The sequence below is a fragment of the Macaca thibetana genome, chromosome 1, assembly GCF_024542745.1.
Source record: "Macaca thibetana thibetana isolate TM-01 chromosome 1, ASM2454274v1, whole genome shotgun sequence".
NCBI lineage: Eukaryota > Metazoa > Chordata > Mammalia > Primates > Cercopithecidae > Macaca > Macaca thibetana.
This window is the reverse complement of record NC_065578.1, coordinates 27,850,134-27,871,091: the sequence shown is the minus strand read 5'-3', so window position 1 is coordinate 27,871,091 and position 20,958 is coordinate 27,850,134. Positions and strand designations below refer to the sequence as shown.

General features: G+C 51.3%; 2 protein-coding genes across 2 annotated transcripts in view; both read right to left on the bottom strand.

Moving 5' to 3' along the window:
* EPB41 (erythrocyte membrane protein band 4.1) overlaps window positions 1-20,958 on the bottom strand; it is a 339,397-nt gene that overhangs the window by 254,131 nt on the left and 64,308 nt on the right. The gene's annotated exons all lie outside the window — the stretch shown is intronic.
* The window catches only part of OPRD1 (opioid receptor delta 1), a 60,925-nt gene continuing 40,287 nt past the window's right edge, over window positions 321-20,958 (bottom strand). The window contains exons 2-3 of the mRNA XM_050795792.1: window positions 12,130-12,479; window positions 321-8,692 (exon numbers count right to left, since the gene is read on the bottom strand). Coding sequence (XP_050651749.1) covers window positions 8,151-8,692; window positions 12,130-12,479 — 892 coding nt within the window. The 3' untranslated portion in view covers window positions 321-8,150. The remainder of the gene's footprint in view (window positions 8,693-12,129; window positions 12,480-20,958) is intronic.

The following is a 20,958-nucleotide window of genomic DNA, read 5'->3' as shown; positions in this document are numbered from 1 at the left end:
GCTGGGATTACAAGCACCCACTACCACGCCCAGCTAATTTTTGCATTTTTAGTAGAGACGGGGTTTCACAATCTTGGCCAGGCTGATCTTGAACTCCTGACCTTGTGATCCACCTGCCTTAGCCTCCCAAAGTGCTGGGATTACAGGTATGAGCCACCACACCCGGTCCAAACTGGGGTTCTTAAGGACAACATTGCCTCTCCCTCTGAGACAGGTCCTCAGGGCAGAGCTAGACTTCCCCATAGGCTTATGTGACCCCCCAGGCTGGGGCCCCCTTACAAGGGAACCTGGCAGAGGTGAGCCAACAAAACAGCCAGAGATGCAGACACAGAAGAGGGCTCGCTTTATTGAGAAAACAGAAGGTTGGGTCCTTCGTACCAAGATGGAGCCTGGGGTAGGCAAAAAGCCTGAAAACAAGGCTTTGAGTTAAGCTTCCTTTTTCACATGCCCGCCTCCTTGCCCCCAGTTGGGGCAGCTCCATTACAGACCCCCAGACATGCTTTTCCCTGTCTCTGGGCAAATGCCCAGTGGATTTTACCAATAGATGTCTGTTTCTGGGACCCAGGAACACGAGGGAAGTGTCTCAGTTCTTTTCCAGGATGGCAGAGGCTTCAGAACCATCAACTCCTACCCCTCCATCGTGCAGAGGCCCAGAGAGGGACAGAGACCTGCCCAACGTCACAGCAACAAAGTGGACAATGAAGATTCAAAACCACATTTGCTGTCTCCTCAGTCCCAGAGGAGCTTCTAGATGAGCCCCATTATAGGGGGGTATTTGCACCGGCACCTGCCAAGGGACTCCATCCCCGTGATGCAGGTGGTCTGGGACCTTCTTCCTTTCCAGGCTGTCCCTTCCTCTTGGGTCCTGAGAGGGCAGTCCTGGTGAGGGCAGGAGAGGACAGCATGGCTAAGGAGCTTGGGGAGAAGATGTCCTCTTGAGAAACTGCTTTCCAGCACATGTTGTCCCACCTTCTGAAACTCAAGGAGATGGTTAAAAGAGAAAAGCCTTGCTCCGGACCCACCTGCAGCATGAAGAACCATGGGTTGGACCGGGCACACTGGCTCACGCCCGTAATCCCAACACTTTGGGAGGCCGAGATGGGCAGATCACTTGAGGTCAGGAGTTCAAGGCCAGCCTGGCCAACATGGCGAAACCCCGTCTCTACTAAAAATACGAAATTAGCCGGGCACGTGCCTGTAATCCCAGCTATTCAGCAGGTTGAGGCAGGAGAATCGCTTGAACCCGGGTGGCGGAGGTTGCAGTGAGCCAAGATCTCACCATTGCACTTCAGCCCGGGTAACAGAGTGAGACTCTGTCTTAAAAAAAAAAAAAAAAGAAAGAAAGAAAAGAAAAGAAAGAAAAAAAGAAGCATGGGTTGATGCAGGCATGACCTAAAACATTAGATAACATGAAAAAAGCTGCATTTGTTGGGCACTTACTATGCACCAGGAACGTTGTTCATTCACTCAGTAGATAACTACTATGTGCCCACTTGCATCTCCTGGGAACACTTTCATGACCAAAACAGACAAGGTCCTTCACTCATAGCCTCTTTCTGAATCTTCTCAACTTCTCACCAGGTAAGTGCTGTCATCCATGATTGAGAAATAGCTCAGAGTGAAATGACATGCCCAAGGTCACATGGCAACGACGTGGCAGTCAGTCAGAAAATTATCAAACAAGCAGGATTTCCAAGGCAAGGAGGAAATGGATGGGAAGAGGGACCTACCAAGGTTACAGCAGTTTTTTGAACAACTGGCACATGCCTCTGCTGCCAACATGATGAGGCGCAGAACCCAGCACAGGAAGTGCTCAGCCCGTGACTGTGAGCTAGAGGTGAGAGTCTCCTGAGGGTCCTCGGTGTACTCAGAGAGTTTCCTCTCAGGGGGCAGGAGGAGGAAAGCAGAGTAAGTGGACTTGAAGGACCAGAGACGGGATCCTAGCTGGGCGAATCACTGAGAAGCCATGTGGTCTTGGGCTCCCTTCTCTGAGCCTCCGTTTCCCCATCTGTAAAATGGAGGTAATGATACTAACGCCTACCTCATCATCATGCTGTGAAGATTAAATGAGTTACGCCATAGAAGTGCTGTACATTACCCATTGATAATGTCTCAGTGGCCTCTCGCTGAAATGGAGTGTGACAGAGTACCACACTCTGAAACGGCTCATCCCCACGCTCGTCTCGTGCTGGGGCTAGAACCCGGGCAACCTCACAGCGCCATGCTCTACTGCATCACTACGTCCACCTCGAGGGCCCCCTCCAGCTCCTTTCTAAGCCCCATTTTGAATTCTCAAGCTGCCTGCAGCCTGAGCCACACAGCCAGCTGTCACCCAACTCTCAACATCTGCAAGCTCAGCGTGGGGTGGCCAGATCCTGATTTGCTCCTGTCACTCCTCCCAGCTTCCAGCACTCCTTCTAGTGTGGGGCCCAGCAGTGAAATAAAGGAATAAATACATGATGAAAGAGAAGCATGTGTACGTGTTTTGTGTGTGAGTGCAGGGGCCAGGATCTGGGTGCCAGGGAGGGGGGTGGTCACTTCCTAGGGGCTTTGGGCCTCTGGGGACCGGCTCCAGTCTGGATCTGCAGCAGGTGCTAGAGGGAGCTGGCAGCCAGTAGTCATGCCTTAGGCGAGGAATCTGCCGCTGACACAAAGAGAGGGCTGACCTTTGGACAGAGACCCAGCAGGCGCCCAGCCTGGACTGTTGTTCTTCCAAGTCCTCTCAGGGTGCTAGTGGGCCTTCTCCAACCTGAAGAGCATTTCTTTTATTTTATTTATTATTATTTTTTTAGACAGAGTCTCACTCTGTTGCCCAGGCTGGAGTGCAAGTGGCGTGATCTCGGCTCACTGCAAGCTCCGCCTCCTGGGTTCAAGCGATTCTCCTGCCTCAGCCTCCTGAGTAGCTGGTATTACAGGCGCGGGCCACCATGCCCGGCTAATTTTTGTGTTTTTAGTAGAGACGGGGTTTCACCATGTTGGTCAGGCTGGTCTTGAACTCCTGACCTCGTGATCCGCCCACCTTGGCCTCCCAAAGTGCTAGGATTACAGGCGTGAGCCACTGCACCCGGCCCTTGAGGAGCATTTCTAATTCCAAGCCCAGCAAGCCTCCTTAGAGCAGCTGCCTCTGGCACCTGCGTAATTATCAGAGAATAATCCTGTATCAAGGCCCCACTATGCGCCAGGCACTTTGGTGGCACTTTGCTCACCATCTCTCTAGCTTTCAGAGAGGGCTCATGGAGGTGAAGTGACTTGCCTAAGATCACATTGCTAGCACGTGGCCAAGAATTCGGCAAAGTTAGGACTCTTATTAAGTGAAACTGATGGTCATATTAGAGATGGACCAATTCCCACATCTCACCTCTAGAAGGAAACAGAAGCTCAGAGAGGGCAAATCCCTTGTCTAGGTCACACAGCCAGTTAGCTTGAGAGCTGGGATTTGATCCAGGCTTGGGGACTGCCTGGGCCATGTAAAACACTAAACTGGAGGGTTCCCATCACCCTCCTGCCCTCCTTACTCCCATCCTCTCTTATGACACTTGACATTATCCATCACTCCCTCCCCCTGGGAACGCCCTCCTCCTCCAGTTTCCATGGTAGCACATTCTCCCCATCCTCCTCCTGCTTCTCTGGCAGCTTCTCACTCTTCATGGTGGCTCCTGAGCCAGGAAGCAGGAGGATCCCGAAGCCGGATCTCCAGTCTCTCCTCTCTCTCCATCGCTAGCCCTGATAGCTCACCTACTCTTCCCTGTAGGTCTCTAGCTCTGACCCTGAACGCTGGCTCCACTTTTAAGCAGTAACTGCCACTTACCATGTACTTAGAGTTTACTTATGTTCTGGGCCTTATCCTATACATACATTAAATCCTCACAACCATCCATGAAGGAAGTCCACTCTACAGATGAGGAAACTGAGGCTCAGAGAGGGAAAGCCAAGATCTGATTCCAGCCTTAACCACTACTTCTTCTGCATCGAGACGAGGTATGAGAGCTGGGCACAGTGGCTCACACCTGTAAACCCAGTACTTTGGGAGGCAGGAGAATTGCTTGAGGATAGAAGTTCAAGACTAGTCTGGATAACACAGAAACACTCTAGTCTCTATTTTTAAAAAAAAAGCTGGGCTCGGTGGCTTACGCCTGTAATCCTAGGACTTTGGGAAGCTGAGGCGGGCAGATCCCCTGAGGTCAGGAGTTCAAGGCCAGCTTGGCCAACATGGTGAAACCCAGTCTCTACTAAAAATACAAATATTAGCTGGGCTGTGGTGGTGCGTGCCTGTAATCCCAGCTACTCAGGAGGCTGAGGTAGGAGGATCACTTGAGCCCAGGAGTTTGAGACTGCAGTGAGCTATGATTGCACCACTGTACTTGCACTCCAGACTGGGCAACAGAGCAAGACACTGTCTCAAAAAAAAAAAAAAAAAAAAAAAAAAAAGATGAAGAAGGGATCTGAAACAGTAGGACATCTTGAAATCAGGGGCAAAAACTTTCCTCCCTCCTCCTGGAGAGAGAGAAATGGAAATTTTGGGGGAAACAGACGTACTCTGCAGTTTTGAGAACCCTGTGACGATCTAGAATTACACTGTCAATTTAGAGCTTTAAAATGCACCATGCACAGTACATTCTGAAACGTGAAGATTTGGAGAGCTTCAGGAGGAACAAAAGTTCATGGGAAATTGCCCGTTTCCTTTAGATTTTTCCATTTGGTTTTAGGTCTTCAAAAACCTCATTCTGGGGTTCCAGCTTCTAAGGCCTTTTCTACTTCACTGATGCCTGGAATTAACTGAAAACATGGACCCTGGAATTCCAGGGACCCAAGTTCTGCCACTATGAACAGGCCCTGTGACTTAGGAGCAAGTAGCCTGACCTCTCAGCCTTGGCTCTCTTTGTCCTCAATGGGGATAACACTACTTCCTCACCAGGCTGTCCTGAGGATCAGGATGCACACAAGTGCCTGATGCACACAAGGCACTTGGCAGACAGCCTGGCACACAGAAGAGCTCAGTTAAGCCCCATGCTCTAGCTGCACCCAACTTATTGGGTTTACCAAGCATTTAAACATCCCCACGTGTCCACACACGCGATTTCCTCTTCTTGGTGGCCAACTCCTATTCATCCTTCAGGGCCCCCGACCCTCTTCCTCCTCTCACAGAATTGCTACGAACATGTGTTTCAGTGAAAAGCTAGAAAAGGCACTTCCCCATGACACCCTCCCTAGGACTCCCTGTCACTGCACTTATCACACTGAGGTGCAATCATCTGTTGATGCTTTATGTCCCAGCACTGGCTCAGGCTTTCTGAGGGCAGGGCCGAGGCTGACTCATTTCCAAGTCCTGACGCCCAGAGTGCATGCCTGGCATGAAGTAGATTTCAATACAAGTTGGCACTACCTTAAACACACGTGGTCTGGACCCAGGCCCTGCTGACCCCAGGACAGATTTATGTATCAGAAGGGGCAAAATCCAGCCAGATCTGTTACAGACACAGGAGATGGCAGTGAGTGGGCTTCAGGCAGCCTTGAAACAGGCCTATCCTGGGAGCGGACACAGTCCCTGCAGGGAGAGTAAACAGCCTGACTCCAGTGTCACCTCTTTCAGGAGTCTTCCCCAGTTCCTAGATTTTCCCCTTTTTCTGCCATACCCCCAAAGCATTCACAGGAGGAGCCCCTGACGAGGAGAAGTGTCTCCTGCCATGCTGATGACCTCCCACCCTCAGACACAGGGGTCTCTGTGGTCACAGGGTAGTGAGAGTGATCTAGGTGGCTTGGGATCCCAGGTCACAGTGGCTTGGCAGGCTGGATGTGAGTGCTGGGCACGGCCCCACATCTTTCCAGGACCCAGGGAAGCCATTTCCCAAAGGAGGCACATCCCCAGGTCTAGGGTTGCTGGGAGCCTCATCCTGAGAAGGGGGCTGTGCTTTGCCCTCCAAGGGCATCCCTTCCCCCTAATGTGCCCAAAGCCCCTCTTGGTGCCTAAGTCCCCAGCCCCCTGCATGCTATTCAGTCCCTGCTGGAGTGACAGCCTCCCAGCTTTTGTTCCAAAGACATGGTTGTCAAAAGGAAAAGAAGTATATTGTTTCTTTTTCTTTTTTCTTTTGTTTGAGACAAAGACGTCAATTTCTTTCCATCTGTCCCAAAAAAGGAAGAAAATTAAATTTGTTTTTACAAGGATGTCAGCACACTGCTTCAATAGGGAGTCAGGGGTGCATTACTGAGGCAGTGTTGGTGAGGGAGGGGAGAGCAGTGGGGGGAGAGGAGATGAGGCACGGGGGAGGTACAGGGAACAAGGACAGACACTGATATTCTGGGAAGCAAAGATCCAGGAGTGCCTGAATAAAATGCCAAACCAATGAAGAGAGAAACTTCTACACCCAACTCCAGGTGGATGCCACTCTCAGCAGCATGAAGGGGGCAGCTAGGCTGGAGCAGGTGGGGAACCTGGGGAGCCTGCTGAGGGGAAAGGCAGAGGGGGACGCACATTGATGTCGGCATTGCAGTTACAAAAGCTTCTCCCCCCAGTTCCTTCAAGGTCAGGTCCCCATATGGGCAGTTCCAGTTCACTGGAGTCATTGACACCAGACACATGGGTGCAGCCAGATGTTGGGAGAATGGAAGAGGATTTCATCCAGGTTCTTATCAGGGGCCCAGGACCCAGCATCAAGTGCGAACTGATGCTTCTCATACTCCACCCCCCACCCCCAAGAGTCCCAGGCACCACTTACCATTCACAGGATCTAAGTAGGTGGTCCTCTGTCCTCCAGTATCTGGGCCAGAGAAACTAGGGCCCTGAGGACCCACAAAAAGCATCCACCTTCCACTGGAAGACCTAACCTTGAAGCAGGAGCCCGCCTCTCTTCCTCCACCCACCCACCACCACTCCTTGCCACAGAGGTCCACTCCGGGCCTGAGTTTTCAAGATGGTTTTGGAAGCCTTCTCCTTCCCAAGCCTCTGGGCTCCCATTAGTACTCAGGTCTGGGGACCCTACCCCAACCAAGGTCCTGTCTTATTACCCTATCCTGGAGCAGCTGCCCCCTGCTCTGCTGTCCTGTCCCAAGGCCCACTGTGGCCACTTCGATTCTGAGGCATTCCTGCCCGTTCCAAGGAAATACACGACTGTCAAAGAGAGAAAAGGTATATTGTTTCTCTCTTTTCCTATCTCTTCCTCCCTCATTCTCCCTCTCTCTTTTTTTAGAGACAGGGTCTTGCTCTGTCCCCCAGGCTGGAGTGCAGTGGCACCACCATAGCTCACTGCAGCTTCAAACTCCTGGGATCAAGCGATCCTCTCACCTTCCAAGGAGCTGGGTCTGCAGGTGCAGAGCTGCCTGGCTAATTTTGTATTTTTTGTAGAGACAGGGTCTCTCATGTTGCCCAGACTAGTCTCAAACTCCTGGGCTCATGCTCATCCACCCGCCTCAGCCTCCCAAAGTGCTGGGATTACAGGCTTGAGCCACCACGCCTGGCCCCTCAGTCTTTTATATTCTATTTATAGAGGTGTCAAGTTGGACCTGGACCTCAGCGAGCCTTGCCCCTTGCTAGAACTCGGGGCTGGGACTGTATCCGAAATTGAGGCCACAGGTCCTTTGCACAGGCCCCCTCTCTAGTGACCAAATCTTGAGCTGTGGCCACACCCGGCTGTCCTGTCTCTGGGTCTCCCCTCACAGGAGGCTCCTCCCTACTACACAGAGACCCAGTCTTGCAGCTCAGTTTTCAAGCAACTGTCCCCACCACTGCCCCTCCTGGGTCCTGGGCCCGGACGCCCAACTCCAACAGTCCGGCTCCAAGCTAGAAACCGAGGCTGTCTCAAGGATGAAGCCCCGCCTCCCTGGAGATCCCCTGTTTAGGGACTCAGTTCCAGAGCCACAGGTCCAGCTCCTCCCCTGGAGTCACTGGCTTTCCCGCCCCACCTAGAGCCGTGGACGGGGCACCCAGCCCAGAGGCCCCGCGCTATTGATCTGCCCTCTGCCTCGCCCCAAACCAGAGGCCCACCCCATGCCCATCTCGTGGCCCGGCCTCGTCTCCAAAACAGAGGCCCCATCTGGCGATCCCAAGCCTCCGACCTTCTACTGCCCCATTCCACATCATGGCTCGCGCCTCCCACTGGGACTCATGTGGCCGCAGGGTCACTAGGGAGGAGCGTGCTGGGGGCCGGACCGCCTGGTCAGGCGGCGGCGCCACCGCCGGGACCGTCGGACGGGGTGCAGGCGGTGACCCGCTCGCGGGCCGTGGCTTCGCGGGCGCGGCTGAAGCTGCTGGGGTCCGGGCGGCCACAGGGCTTGCGGCAGAGCTGGCGGAAGCAGCGCTTGAAGTTCTCGTCAAGGAAGGCGTAGAGCACGGGGTTGAGACTGCTATTGGCGTAGCCCAGAGCGATGCACAGGTGCAGCGCGGCCACCACCAGCGGGTCGCGCCGGTCGATATCCACCAGCGTCCAGACGATGACGAATATGTGGATGGGCGCCCAACACACCACGAAGGCGCCCACCACCACCAGCACCATCCGCGTGATGCGCCGTAGGCTGCGGTCCTTCTCCTTGGAGCCCGACAGCAGGCGCACACTGCGCAGGCGCAGCAGCATGAGGCCGTAGCACACGGTGATGATGAGGATGGGCACCACGAAGGCGAAGAGGAACACGCAGATCTTGGTCACCGTGTCCCAGTACCAGCTGGGGCTGGGGAACTGGAGCATGCACACCACCGCCCCATCTGGGCCGCGGAAACAAGGAAAGACAGACGGGGTGAGGAGCCTGCGTGCCTAAGGGGCCCCCACCTGCTCACCCACCCTTCCAAGGCTTGGGCAAGTCCCACCACCTCCTCCCAGCCTTTGTTCAAGGGGATTCTTCTGTCTGGAATGTCCTCCTCAGATTCTGCACTTGGTGAACTCTTAGTCATCCTAAAAGACCCAGTAGGATTGGCCCTCGTCTGGGAGGTCCCCTATATTCTCTCCTGGCCCTTTTATCAGCCTTTGTGCCCATGGGTGGCAGTAATGAAATCATTTAGCTCAGCCCACTGAATGCCAGTCATTGCAGTAACTCAAAACACCCTGACCCATTTCCAAACTAGCTCCATTGGGAACAGGACTTCTAAGACAGACAACATGAGTTAGGAGCAGGACTCAGGCCCTACTACACAGTGTAAGGAAATTACTAAACCTCTTGGAGCTTCACTGGAGTGGGGCTAATGACAGTACCCACATCTCCAGGATTGTCGTGAGGATTAAATAGGCTAAGGCACCTAACGCATTTAGCACAGTGGGGTTCAAGCTCTTGGTGTACCCACAGGGAAGAGGGGCACATATGTGTGGGAGTCCAGGACTCAAAGATAGGGTCAGCCTCCCCAGAGGGAAGCAGGTCTCAGCTTAATTGCAAGAACCTCCTGGCCAGGCGTGGGGCTCACGCCTGTAATTCCAGCACTTTGGGAGGCTGAGGGAGGTGGACTGCTTAAGTCCAGGAGCTCGAGACCAGCCTGGGCAACATGGCGAAACCCCATCTCTACAAAAAAAAAAAAAAAAAAAAAAAAAACCATTAGCTGGGTAGGGTGGTGCACATCTGTAGTCCCAGCCACTTGGGGGGCTGAGGTGGGAGGATCACTTGAGCACTGGAGGTTGAGGCTGCAGTAAGCTGGGACAGTGTCGCTGCACTCCAGCCTGGGTAACAGAGTGAGACCCTGTCTCAAAACAACAAAAACAAAACGAAACTTCCTTCCTTCCTTCTCGGAGGAAAGCAGATTTCAGCTTAACTCAAGGACTTCCTTCTTGAGATAGGAAGGGTGCCCAGGATGAAATAAGCTCCCCATTCCTGGAGTGTGGGCTTGGGCCGGATGAACACCTTAGAGGGTGTTGTGGGATTCTGATACAGCCTTGAGGCTGGCCCAGGGGACTCCCAGGATGTCTTGGAATGCTAGGATTTAAGAAGCCACACAATGGACTTGAGGCTAAGAGGTGAGAAGGGGCTGGGGATCCACAGACAGAGTGGGTCCACAGGACATCAGGCTGGCAGGACCCCTAGAAAGAGCTGAGTCCAAGACCTTCATTGTATAGGAACCAGAACAGCACTTGTTCAAGATCACACAGCAAGTGGTCCACAGGTCCAATAAGTGCTGATGGCACACACTGGGAAAGTGTGTGCGTGAGGGATTGTGGAGTGAGGAGGCCCATCTGGTCCAGCCCCAGCAGGGATGCAATTAATGGCCTGTAAACTGAAGGCTGACAGTGAGGAATGGGGCTCTGCTGCTGAGTCAAGACCAATGACTCATAGGCCGTAAAAGGGCACCAGGGGCTCTGCCCTTGTGAGGGTCAAGGGTAACCAAGAAGCTTGTTCTCTCCCAACCACAGCAATGACCCTCTGCAAACTTCCACCCAAGGGACTAGAAGGAGCAACAGACCTGGGGGCAGGAACCCTAGGTTGCAGGCCAAATTCCACAAAATGCCTGGCTGTGTGACCCTAAGTAAACCACCTGACCTCTCTGACTCTGTTTTCCTACAGTCAAATGCAGGTAGGAGTCCCTGCCTTGTCTATCTCACAGGCTTAATCATTTAATAGCGGCTATTCATTGGGCCTTGGCGATGAGCCAGGACTTGTCCTAAGTATTCTACACATATCATCTCTTTTTTCTCAACATCTCATGCTATAGTGTGACTCAGAGAGGTTAGTTCCTGTGTCTGTGGTGCCCTTCTAAACAATAAACTTCCTTGCATTAAGGTGGGGCCATGTGACCAGCTGTCACTAGGAAGAGATGGGCCATAATTTTTTTTTTTTTTTTTTTTTTTTAAGACAAGTCTCGCTCTGTCGCCCAGGGGGAGTGCAGTGGCATGATCTCAGCTTACTGCAACTTCCGCCTCCCGGGTTCAAGTGATTCTCCTGCCTCAGCCTCCCAAAGAGCTGAGACTACAGGCACCTGCCACCAGGCCTGGCTAATTTTTTTTTTTTTTTTTTTTTTTTTAAGACAGAGTCTCGCTCTGTCACCCAGGCTGGAGTGCAGTGGCACAATCTCGGCTCACTGCAAACTCCACATCCCAGGTTCACGCCATTCTCCCACCTCAGCCTCCCAAGTAGCTGGGACTACAGGCGACTGCCACCACGCCTGGCTAATTTTTTGTATTTTTAGTAGAGATGGGGTTTCACCACGTTAGCCAGGATGGTCTCGATCTCCTGACCTTGTGATCCGCCTGCCTTGGCCTCCCAAAGTGCTGGGATTACAGGCGTGAGCCACCGTGCCCAGCCAATTTTTATATTTTTAGTAGAGATAGGGTTTCACCGTGTTGGCCAGGCTGGTCTGGAACTCCTGACCTCAAGTGATTCACCCGCCTTGGCCTCCCAAAATGCTGGGATTACAGGCATGAGCCACTGCACCCAGTCAACATTTAAAGTGGCTATGCTTTCTACCCGCTCCCTCTCCATATTCATCTGCCGGCCATATGCCAGCAGTAGAAGATTCTGAAGCCATCAACAGGAGGCTGGGTCCTTGAATGACTGTGCTCCTCCTACTCACACTGGATTGTGATGGGAGCAAGAGAGAAACCTCTACTGTGTCAAGCCCCTGAGCTTTGGAGAATGTTATTGCAGCTCCCCTAATGCAGGGAGGTACTATAATAACTACCATGTTAGCTCCTATTAGTCATTCCCTGCAGGCCATTCTCTAGGCCTTGCTTTGGTCATCCAGGCTAATGGTTTTCAAATTAGGATAAAAGGGAGTTTAAAATGGGAACACAGAACTTGCAGCCTCCACTGCTCACTAGTCAGTGACACCCTTACCTCATTGGACATCCATCCATCTCTCTATAGATCAGTCATCCACACATCCCTGGCCAGCCACCTACGTGTACATAACCAGCCATCCATAATCCCCTTCATAAATTCATACATTCCCTTTGGCCAGTAACCCATAAGACCACTGATCAGTCATTCATCTTCACAATATTCAACCATCTGTGTCTTCCACTGGCCAGCTTTTCCCATTCCCATTGGTTGACCTTCTACACTCCCACTGGCCAGACACCACACCATCATTGATCTTGATCAGAATCCAACCTCTGCTGGTGAGCCACCTACACTCACCCTGGTAAGTGCCCTGCAAGCCCACAAAGGGCCATGTACTGCCTCCTGTGGTCAGTGGCCTGTGCCACCATGCATTTACTCACTCACCCCGGGGACGGGTCACAGCCATGACCATGATGGGCACGCCAATGCCTGAGGCCAGGACCCAGATACAGATGTTGATCAGCTTGGCCTTGGCAGGCGTGCGGAAGTCCAGGGCCTTGACAGGGTGGCAGACAGCGATGTAGCGGTCGACACTCATCATGGTGAGCGTGAAGATGCTGGTGAACATATTGTAGTAGTCGATGGAGAGCACAGCCTTGCAGAGCAGCTCGCCGAAGGGCCACGTCTTCATCAGGTACTTGGCACTCTGGAAAGGCAGCGTGCTGGTGGCCAGCGCATCAGCCAAGGCCAGGTTGAAGATGTAGATGTTGGTGGCCGTCTTCATCTTAGTGTACCTTAGAAGGAAATGCATGTGTAATTAATCCCATTTCACAGATTTCAGTTTCACATGAAACTCAGGGATGGGAAGTAGCTTTCCCAAGGTCATGCAAAAGGTCAGGGGAGGCTGGACGCGGTGGCTCATGCCTGTAATCCCAGCACTTTTGGAGGTCAAGGCAGGTGAATCACCTGAGGTCAAGAGTTCAAGACCAGCCTGGCTAACATGATGAAATCCCGTCTCTACTAAAAATACAAAAATTAGCTGGGTGTGGTGGCGTGCTCCTGTAGTTCCAGCTACTCGGGAGGCTGAGGCAGGAGAATTGCTTGAACCTGGGAGGCGGAAGTTGCAGTGAGCCGAGATTGCACCATCGCACTTCAGCCTAGGTGACAACAGCGAAACTCTGTCTCCAAAAAAAAAAGGGTCGGGGCAAAGGTGGGACTAGAACCCTGCACTATCTGATCTGGCATCGCTCCTTTCCACTACAACAGAAGCAAAAGGATTTCTCTGGTTGTGAATAACTTTGGCAGAAGGTGTTTTAAGAAAAATCCTAGGCCAGGCGCAGTGGCTCACGCCTGTAATCCCAGCACTTTGGGAGGCCAAGGCAGGTGGATCGCTTGAGCCTAGGAGTTCAAAACCACCCTGGGCAACACAGTGAAACCCCATCTCTACCAAAAAAAAAAAAAAAAAAAAATTTAGCCAGGCATGATGGTGCGTGCCTATAGTCCTATCACTCGGGAGACTGAGGTGGGAGGGTCGCTTGAGCCCAGGAGGCAGAGGGTGCAGCGAACTGAGATCGTGCCGCTGTACTCCAGAGTGGATGACAGAGCATGACACTGTCTCAAAAATAAATAAGTAAATAAAAGAAAAAGAAAAATCCTTATCTTCTAAGAGGTACTAAGCAATATGTTTAAAAATAAAACTGGGCTCCAGCAGAAAGCAGATCTGGGTTCTAATCCTGCCTCTACTATTTATTATATTAGCTGAGTGACGCTGAGAAACTTGAGCTCTCTAACGCTCTGCATTCATAACTGTAAAAAGAGGGGTGATGTTTGTAGCAATCTCTTAGGATGGCTGTGAAAATTTAATAAGCTAACACAGCACTTAGCCCCAAGCCTGATACATGGAGAGCAATCTGGACACAATCACTGTTCTTTTTCTTCACAGGTGAAGAATGGAGCTGGGGGCTAGACCAGAGTGACTTGATTCTCTAGCTCCTGGCACTGACCTGGCCTTTGGGGAGTATGATTGGTCAACTCTGAGGAAGGGACACTGCCTAGTAGATTGGCTGGGGCCTGAGGCCCCCTGGGTGTCCTCTGTGGTAGACCGGAGCCCCCAGTCCTTCCTGCGGCTCCATCCAGGCCTCCTCATCTCCGTGTAACTGGACTCACCTCTTTGCAGAAGCCACAGTGCATCCCTCTTCCCATCCACAGTGGTGTAGGGAAGCGGAGCAGGTGACAGGGTCACACGTCCAACCCAGGGCATGAGCCCAGGGATCCAGGGCAGATGTCTGCAGCCAAACTCTGCACCCAGCACTCCCGTTATCCCACCATGCTCTCTGCCCTGCACAGCTATCTACACTGCAGTTGACCCCCTGTTTGGCCAACGCTTACAGCCATGGCCCCTTCTGCACCAGGGCCTGGGCGGGGCACCAGGTAGCCCAGAGGAGACTGCATACACTGAGCCAGACCCTCCCAAATGCAGTGTCACCACCACAGCAACACACGGGCACCCCGAGGCGGGGCGACGTGACACCACTCTCATGCCTCTGGGGTGATCTGAGATACCCGGAGGAGGGTTACACAAGTGACTCCTCGAATTCCAGAGCAGGAAGAGAGACACATTAAGGGGAAGTGATTTTATTAAAGCGTGGCCCGAGGGCTCACTTCAGAATTACCGGAAGAGCCTGGAAGAAATGCAGGGTCCTGAACTGCACCTCAGAGCTGATCAATCTTCATTTCTGGAACTGGGGCCTGGGAATCTTCATCTTTAAGAAGCACCTCCTCACCCCAAGTGATTCTTATGAATTCTGAAGTCTGAGAATTACTACGTAGCCTAAAGCCTCCATTTGGGAGAGATGGGGAGACTGAAGCCCAGAGAGGCAGCATGACTCATCTAAGGTCACACAGCAACAGTGGCAGAGCTGAGGCGAGAACTGAGACTTCCTGACTCCCGCACTCCTTCTTTCCTCCACCCCAGGGGTGGTCCCATACTGTGTGCCTCCATTCCTTTAGAATCTCTCTGATCCCATGCCCAGCCCTGGACACCTAGGATGAGGCACTCAGTGTTTTCGAATGGTGGAATAAACTTGCATCAGCTAAGGCTGTTCCTGTATGAAGTGACTGGTATTTTTGGTTGAAAGGAATTGACTCACTCATTGTCCTCCAGGGCAGCATCTGTCCTACTCCCTCCCAAATAGCTGCTATTTGCTCTGGGGCTGGAGAAGGAAAAAGTTTTGCTCGGAGACAGCAGAATTGCAAGTCTCAGGAAGTGTCTTCAGTGGGGTGTGGGATCACAGCTGTGTGGGAGGCGGTCTCAACCCCACAGCTGACTCGTCTAATTTCTCTGCTCTTACGCAGAACAATTAGAGGCTGTTCTTCGCCTGCTATTTTGATTTGCGAAGGATCCTTCCATTCCCAGAGGGGGCTGGGATGCTGGGAAGTGGGTGATGAAGCTGCTGTAGTTGGTCCAAGCGGGCTGAGCGGCCCAGCGCTGACTGCCTGCCAGGCAGGGCCCCAGGCTCCTCTCCTCACGGCCCCCCTCTCTCCCCTCCACCCACAGCCACACCCCGTCCTTCTGGCCATCTTAGACTCCCTTCTCCAGCCCCAAGACAAATCATGCCGCTCCCCTGCTCTCAATTCCCCAGCGACTTCCCAAAATTCTCTCTGTTCTGCAAGCTGCCCCGACCACCTTTGGGATCTCAGTTCCCAGCATGTTCTCCTCCACCGATGTGCCCCTACCACACACTGGCCTCTTTGCTGTTCCCTGGACACGCCAAGCCCACTCCCACCTCCCCACTTCAGGGCCACTGGACTTGCTCTTGCCTCTTGCCTGGAACCCTGGTCCCCCCATATTTTGCACGCTTGCTCCATCACTTAATTCAGGACTCTATTCAAATGTCACCTCCTCAGAGAGGCCCTCCCTGACCACTCTATCTAAAGTACCATCCTCCCCACCAACTCTAGCTCCCTCAGCGGCTTCATTTTTCGTTACAGCACAAACCACTTCCTGACTTACATTCATCTTCTTTTCTGCCCACTTGGGTCTCTCGCCCATGCAAGTTCCCTGAAGTCAGAAGACTTCATCCATTTTGTTCCCTGCTGTATCCTTGGGCCTACCAGCAGTGCCCGGCAAAAAAAGCAGGCTCTCAGTCAGGCGCAGTGGCTCACGCCTGTAATCCCGGCGCTTTGGGAGGCTGAGGTGGGTGGATCACGAGGTCAGGAGTTCGAGACCAGCCTGACTAACACGGTGAAACCCTGTCTCTACTAAAAATACAAAAATTAGCCAGGCATAGTGGCACGCGACTGTAATCCCAGCTACTCAGGAGGCTGAGGCGGAAGAATTGCTTGAACCCAGGAGGCGGAGGTTGCAGTGAGCCTAGATCGTGCCACTGCACCCTAGGCTGGGTGACAGGGTGAGACTCTGTCTCAAAAAAAAAAAAAAAAGCAGGCTCTCAAGAGACATCTGTGATGTGGATGTCTTAGTCCAACCTCACCAGCTCGCACAGGGACACTGCAGCAGCCTCCCTCCCCCACAATTCATCACCCATGTAAGTTGGCGGCTCACTCTAAAAGGCAGATTTGGCCAGGTATGGTGGCTCACGCCTGTAATCCTAACACTTTGGGAGGCTGAGGTCGAGGACTGCTTGAGCCCGGGAGTTTGAGACCAGCCTGGGCAACACAGCAAGGCACTGTCTCTTAAAAAAAAAAAAAAATTAGCTGAGCATGGTGGAGTGTGCCTGTAGACCCAGCTACTCAGGAGGCTGAGGAAGGAGGATCACTTGATCCTGGGAGTTTGAGGTTGCAGTGAGCTCTGAAAATACCACTGCGCTCCAGTCTGGGGAACAGAGCAACACCCCATGTCTAAAAACAAACAGCTCCCTGGACTGGATTTCCATCTGGGTAGCCTCCTTTCCCACAGTGCCCTCCCGTGTCTGGCCACATCAGCAGTCCCTCACATGTTCTGTGTAGCACGCCCTCCCTCCTGAGGGACAGCCACTATCACGACTTGCTGGGGATCCTTCCAAATTATATATATGTATATAGCTTTTTAGAAAATTTTATTTCTGGCCGGATGTGGTGGCTCATGCCTGTAATCCCAGCACTTTGAGGGGCTGAGGCAGGCAGATCGCTTGAGCTCAGGAGTTGGAGACTAGCCTGGACAACATGGAAAAACCTTATCTCTAAAAAAAATTCAAAAATTAGCCAGGCTTGATGGTGGGCACCGTAATCCTAGCTACTCAGGAGGCCAAAGCACAAGAATCACTTGAACCCGGGAGGCAGAGGCTGCAGTGAGATCGCACCACTGCACTCCAGCCTGGGCGACCGGGTGAAATCCTATCTCAAAAATAAAAGGAAAGAAAATTTTATTTCTGCCAATGTAACACAATTACATAGTGTAAAAAGTCATGCAGGACAATAATGAGAACAGCTGCCCCTCTACCCGTCCTTGCTCACTTACTCCTCTGTCCCGTTCCCCAGAGGCAACCACTTTGAATGTTTTTAGCTATTCTTATAGCGATTATCTCCACAATTCTAAAGAATATGCTTATGTGGCTATTTCTTGATTCATCCATTTTAGACAGTATTTGTTGAAGTGTGGATTTGGTTAAGAAACGCTATGCCTAAATACCCAAATTCCAGTGGTTTAACAAATGAAAGGTTTATCAGAGTCCATTCAGTGTTTCCAGGACAACTAACTTCCAGGAGGCAATTCCAGGCTGCTTTACTCCTGTGGCCCTGCTATCTTACCCCAAGGCCTCCTTGATCACCAGAGAGGGAGAAGAGGCAGCTGCAGAATCATCTAAGTTTTAGTCTGGTGGCGACACGTCACTTCCACTTGAAGCTGACTGGTCAAAAGTAGTCATGTGGCCATGCCCAACTGTAAGGGGTTGAGAAATAGTCTTCTGTGTGACCCAAAGCAGGGAGAAGCAGATATTAGTGAACACTTGTAATGTTCCTCACAACGCCCTATTACAGAAGATGAGGACTAACTCATCACATCACCCAACTGTTCCTCTCTCCATCCTCCCAACATAGTTGTTTATTTGTTTGTTTCTAAGAGACAGGGTCTTGGCTGGGCGCAGAGGCTCATGTCTGTAATCCCAGTACTTTGGGAGGCCAAGGTGGGTAGATCACCTGAGGCCAGGAGTTCAAGACCAGCCTGGCCAACACAGTGAAACCCCTTCTCTACTAAAAATACAAAAAGTTAGCTGGGCGTGGTGGCAGGCGCCTGTAGTCCCAGTAACTCGGGAGGCAGAGGCAGGAGAATTGCTTGAACCCAGGAGGCAGAGGTTGTAGTGAGTCAAGAGCATCCCATAGCACTCCAGCCTGGGCAATAAGAGCAAAACTCCATCAGAAAGAAAAGAAAAGAAAAGGAGGGAGGAAGGAAAGAAAAAGAAAGAAAGAGAGAAAGAAAGAAACAAAGGGAAAGAAAGGGAAAGAAAGGAAGGAAGGAAGGAAGAAAAAGAAAGAAAGAAAAAAAGAGAGAGAGAAAGAAAGAAAGAAAGAAAGAAAAAAAAAAAGAAAGAAAGAAAGACAGACAGACAGACAGACAGACAGAAAGAAAGAAAGAAAGAAAGAAAAAATAAATCCTAAGAGATGGGGTCCTACTATGTTGTCCAGGCTGGAGTGCAGTGGCTATTCACAGGTGCAACCATAGTGCACTACAGCCTCCATCTCCTGGGCTCAAACGATTCTCTGGCCTCAGACTCCTGAGTAGCTGGGACTACAGGTGCACACCACCATGTCTGGTTCCAATATAGTTTTATTGCCATTTTTAGCTGACTCAGTATTTAGGGTTTACATTCTTATGACTTTGTAAATATTATCCACTGCTAAGCCGAAGAACATACTATAATTACATTTTGTAGCACAGATATTTAAGTTTCCCAGGTAATAACTGCCCCAATTTTGTCCACTTGCTTAGTTCTGTGTACATATTGCTAAATCTCCTCAAACACTCCAAAAGACCTATAAGATGCCTCTTCCATCCAGTTGCAAAATCTACCAGTTCTTTTTGTTTTCCTAGTGAGCTATGTTCTAGACCTTTCCTCCCCACTTTCTTTCTTTCTTTCTTTGAGATGGAGTTTCTCTCCTGTTGCCCAGACTGGAGTGCAATGGTGCAACCTCCGCCTCCCGGGTTCAAGCGATTTTCCCACCTCAGCCGTTCAAGCGATTTTCCCACCTCAGCCTCCCGAGCAGCTGGGATTACAGGCATGAGCCACCATGCCCGGGCTAATTTTGCATTTTTAGTAGAGATGGGGTTTCTTCATGTTTGTTAGGCTGGTCTCGAACTCCTGACCGCAGGTGATCCGCCCGCCTTGGCCTCCCAAAGTGCTGGGATTACAGGTGTGAGCCACTGCGCCCGGCCTCCTCCCCACTTTCCATCTGCACTGTTTGCTTTGTATTCTACACCAGCTGCACACCTGTCCTCCTTGGCTAGAGCACTCTTTTCTTGGCTTGCAAGTCTTCTGCTGTCTTGATCTATGCCTTCGTTTTGGTGGAAGACATCCTCTAATCACTTCCTGAGAAAGGGCACATACGAGGTAGAATTTTTACACCCTTGCTTGTCTGGAAACGTGTTTATTCTATCCAAATTTCTGATTTCTTTGACTGGACATGAAATGGTAGGTTGGAAGTAATTTTCCATCAGAATTTTGAAGGCATGGCTCCCTCATCGTCCAGCCTCCAGTGTTGCCACTGAAGCATCTAAAACTATTCTGATTCCTGATGTTTTGTGTGTGATCTGTCCTCTCTACCTGCAAAACGTGTAGGTTCCTCTCTTTATCCCTGGTAGTCTGACCCTTTGTGACGGTGTGCTTTCAAGTGGCTCCTTTTTCATTTCTGTTGGAACCTCTAAGGGTAACCACTCAGTACTTGTTACCTTCCTCCCTCCCCCACCTCTCCTAGGTGAACTGGCAGCTCTGTGTGTGTGTGTGTGTGAAGATTCATGTCCTTCAGTATAAAACGTACTCGTACCATTTCCTCCCCTTTGCTTTCTCTGGGAGCCTTGGAAAATCCCTTAGTCAGATATTGGGCCTCCTGGATCAATCCTCTAATTTCCTTACATCATCTTTTTGTTCTATCCTCTGGGAAATTTCCTTTTCGTTATCTCTCGATTCTTCCATTGACCTTTTATTATTGCCATTATTATTATTATTATTATTTTGAGACAGATCTTGCTCTGTCACCAAGGCTGGAGTGCACTGGTGTGATCACAGCTCACTGCAGCCTCAATCTCCTAAGCTCAATCGATCCTTCCACCTCAGCCTCCCGAGTAGCTGGGGTCACAGGTGCACCACCATGCCTAGCTAATTAACATTTTTTAGGCTGGGCACAGTGGCTCACGCATGTAATCTCAGCACTCTGGGAGGCCGAGGCAGGCGGATTACCTGACGTTGAGAGTTGGAGACCAGCCTGACCAACATGGAGAAACTCCATCTCTACTAAAAATACAAAATTAGCTGGGCGTGGTGGAGCATGCCTGTAATCCCAGCTACTCCGGAGGCTGAGGCGGGAGAATCGCTTGAACCCAGGAGGTGGAGGTTGCGATGGGCTGAGATCGCGCCACTGCACTCCAGCCTGGGCAACAAAACAAGATTCTTTCTCCAAAAAAAAAAAAAAAAACAGTAGAGATGCAGTCTCCCTATGTTTCTCAGGCTGGTCTCAAACTCCTGGGTTCAAGTGTTCCTTACACCTTGGCCTCCCAAAGTGCTAGGATTACAGGCACAAGTGATCATGCCTGGCCCCTGTCTTTTTAAAAAGTTTGACTCCCGGCCGGGCACGGTGGCTCAAGCCTGTAATCCCAGCACTTTGGGAGGCCGAGGCAGGCGTATCATGAGGTCAGCAGATCGAGACCATCCTGACTAACATGGTGAAACCCCGTCTCCACTAAAAATACAAAAAATTAGCCGGGTGTGGTGGCGGGCGCCTGTAGTCCCAGCTACTCGGGAGGCTGAGGCAGGAGAATGGTGTGAATCTGGGAGGCGGAGCTTGCAGTGATCCGAGATCGTGCCACTGCACTCCAGTCTAGGCGACAGACCAAGATTCCTTCTCAAAAAAAAAAAAAAAGTTTGACTCTCATGTTTTAATTTTCCAGTGCCCTTTCTTCTTCTCTTGTTATTCCTTTTTCATATAACATTTATAGCATCTTATTTCAGGGACATAATATCTTAACTCTCTGAGGATGCTAAGAAGCCTTGTTTTGTATTTTCTTTTGCTCTCTGCATCTTTTACTTCCTTCAAACATTTTTGTTCCTTTGTCTGCTTTAGCCTTCC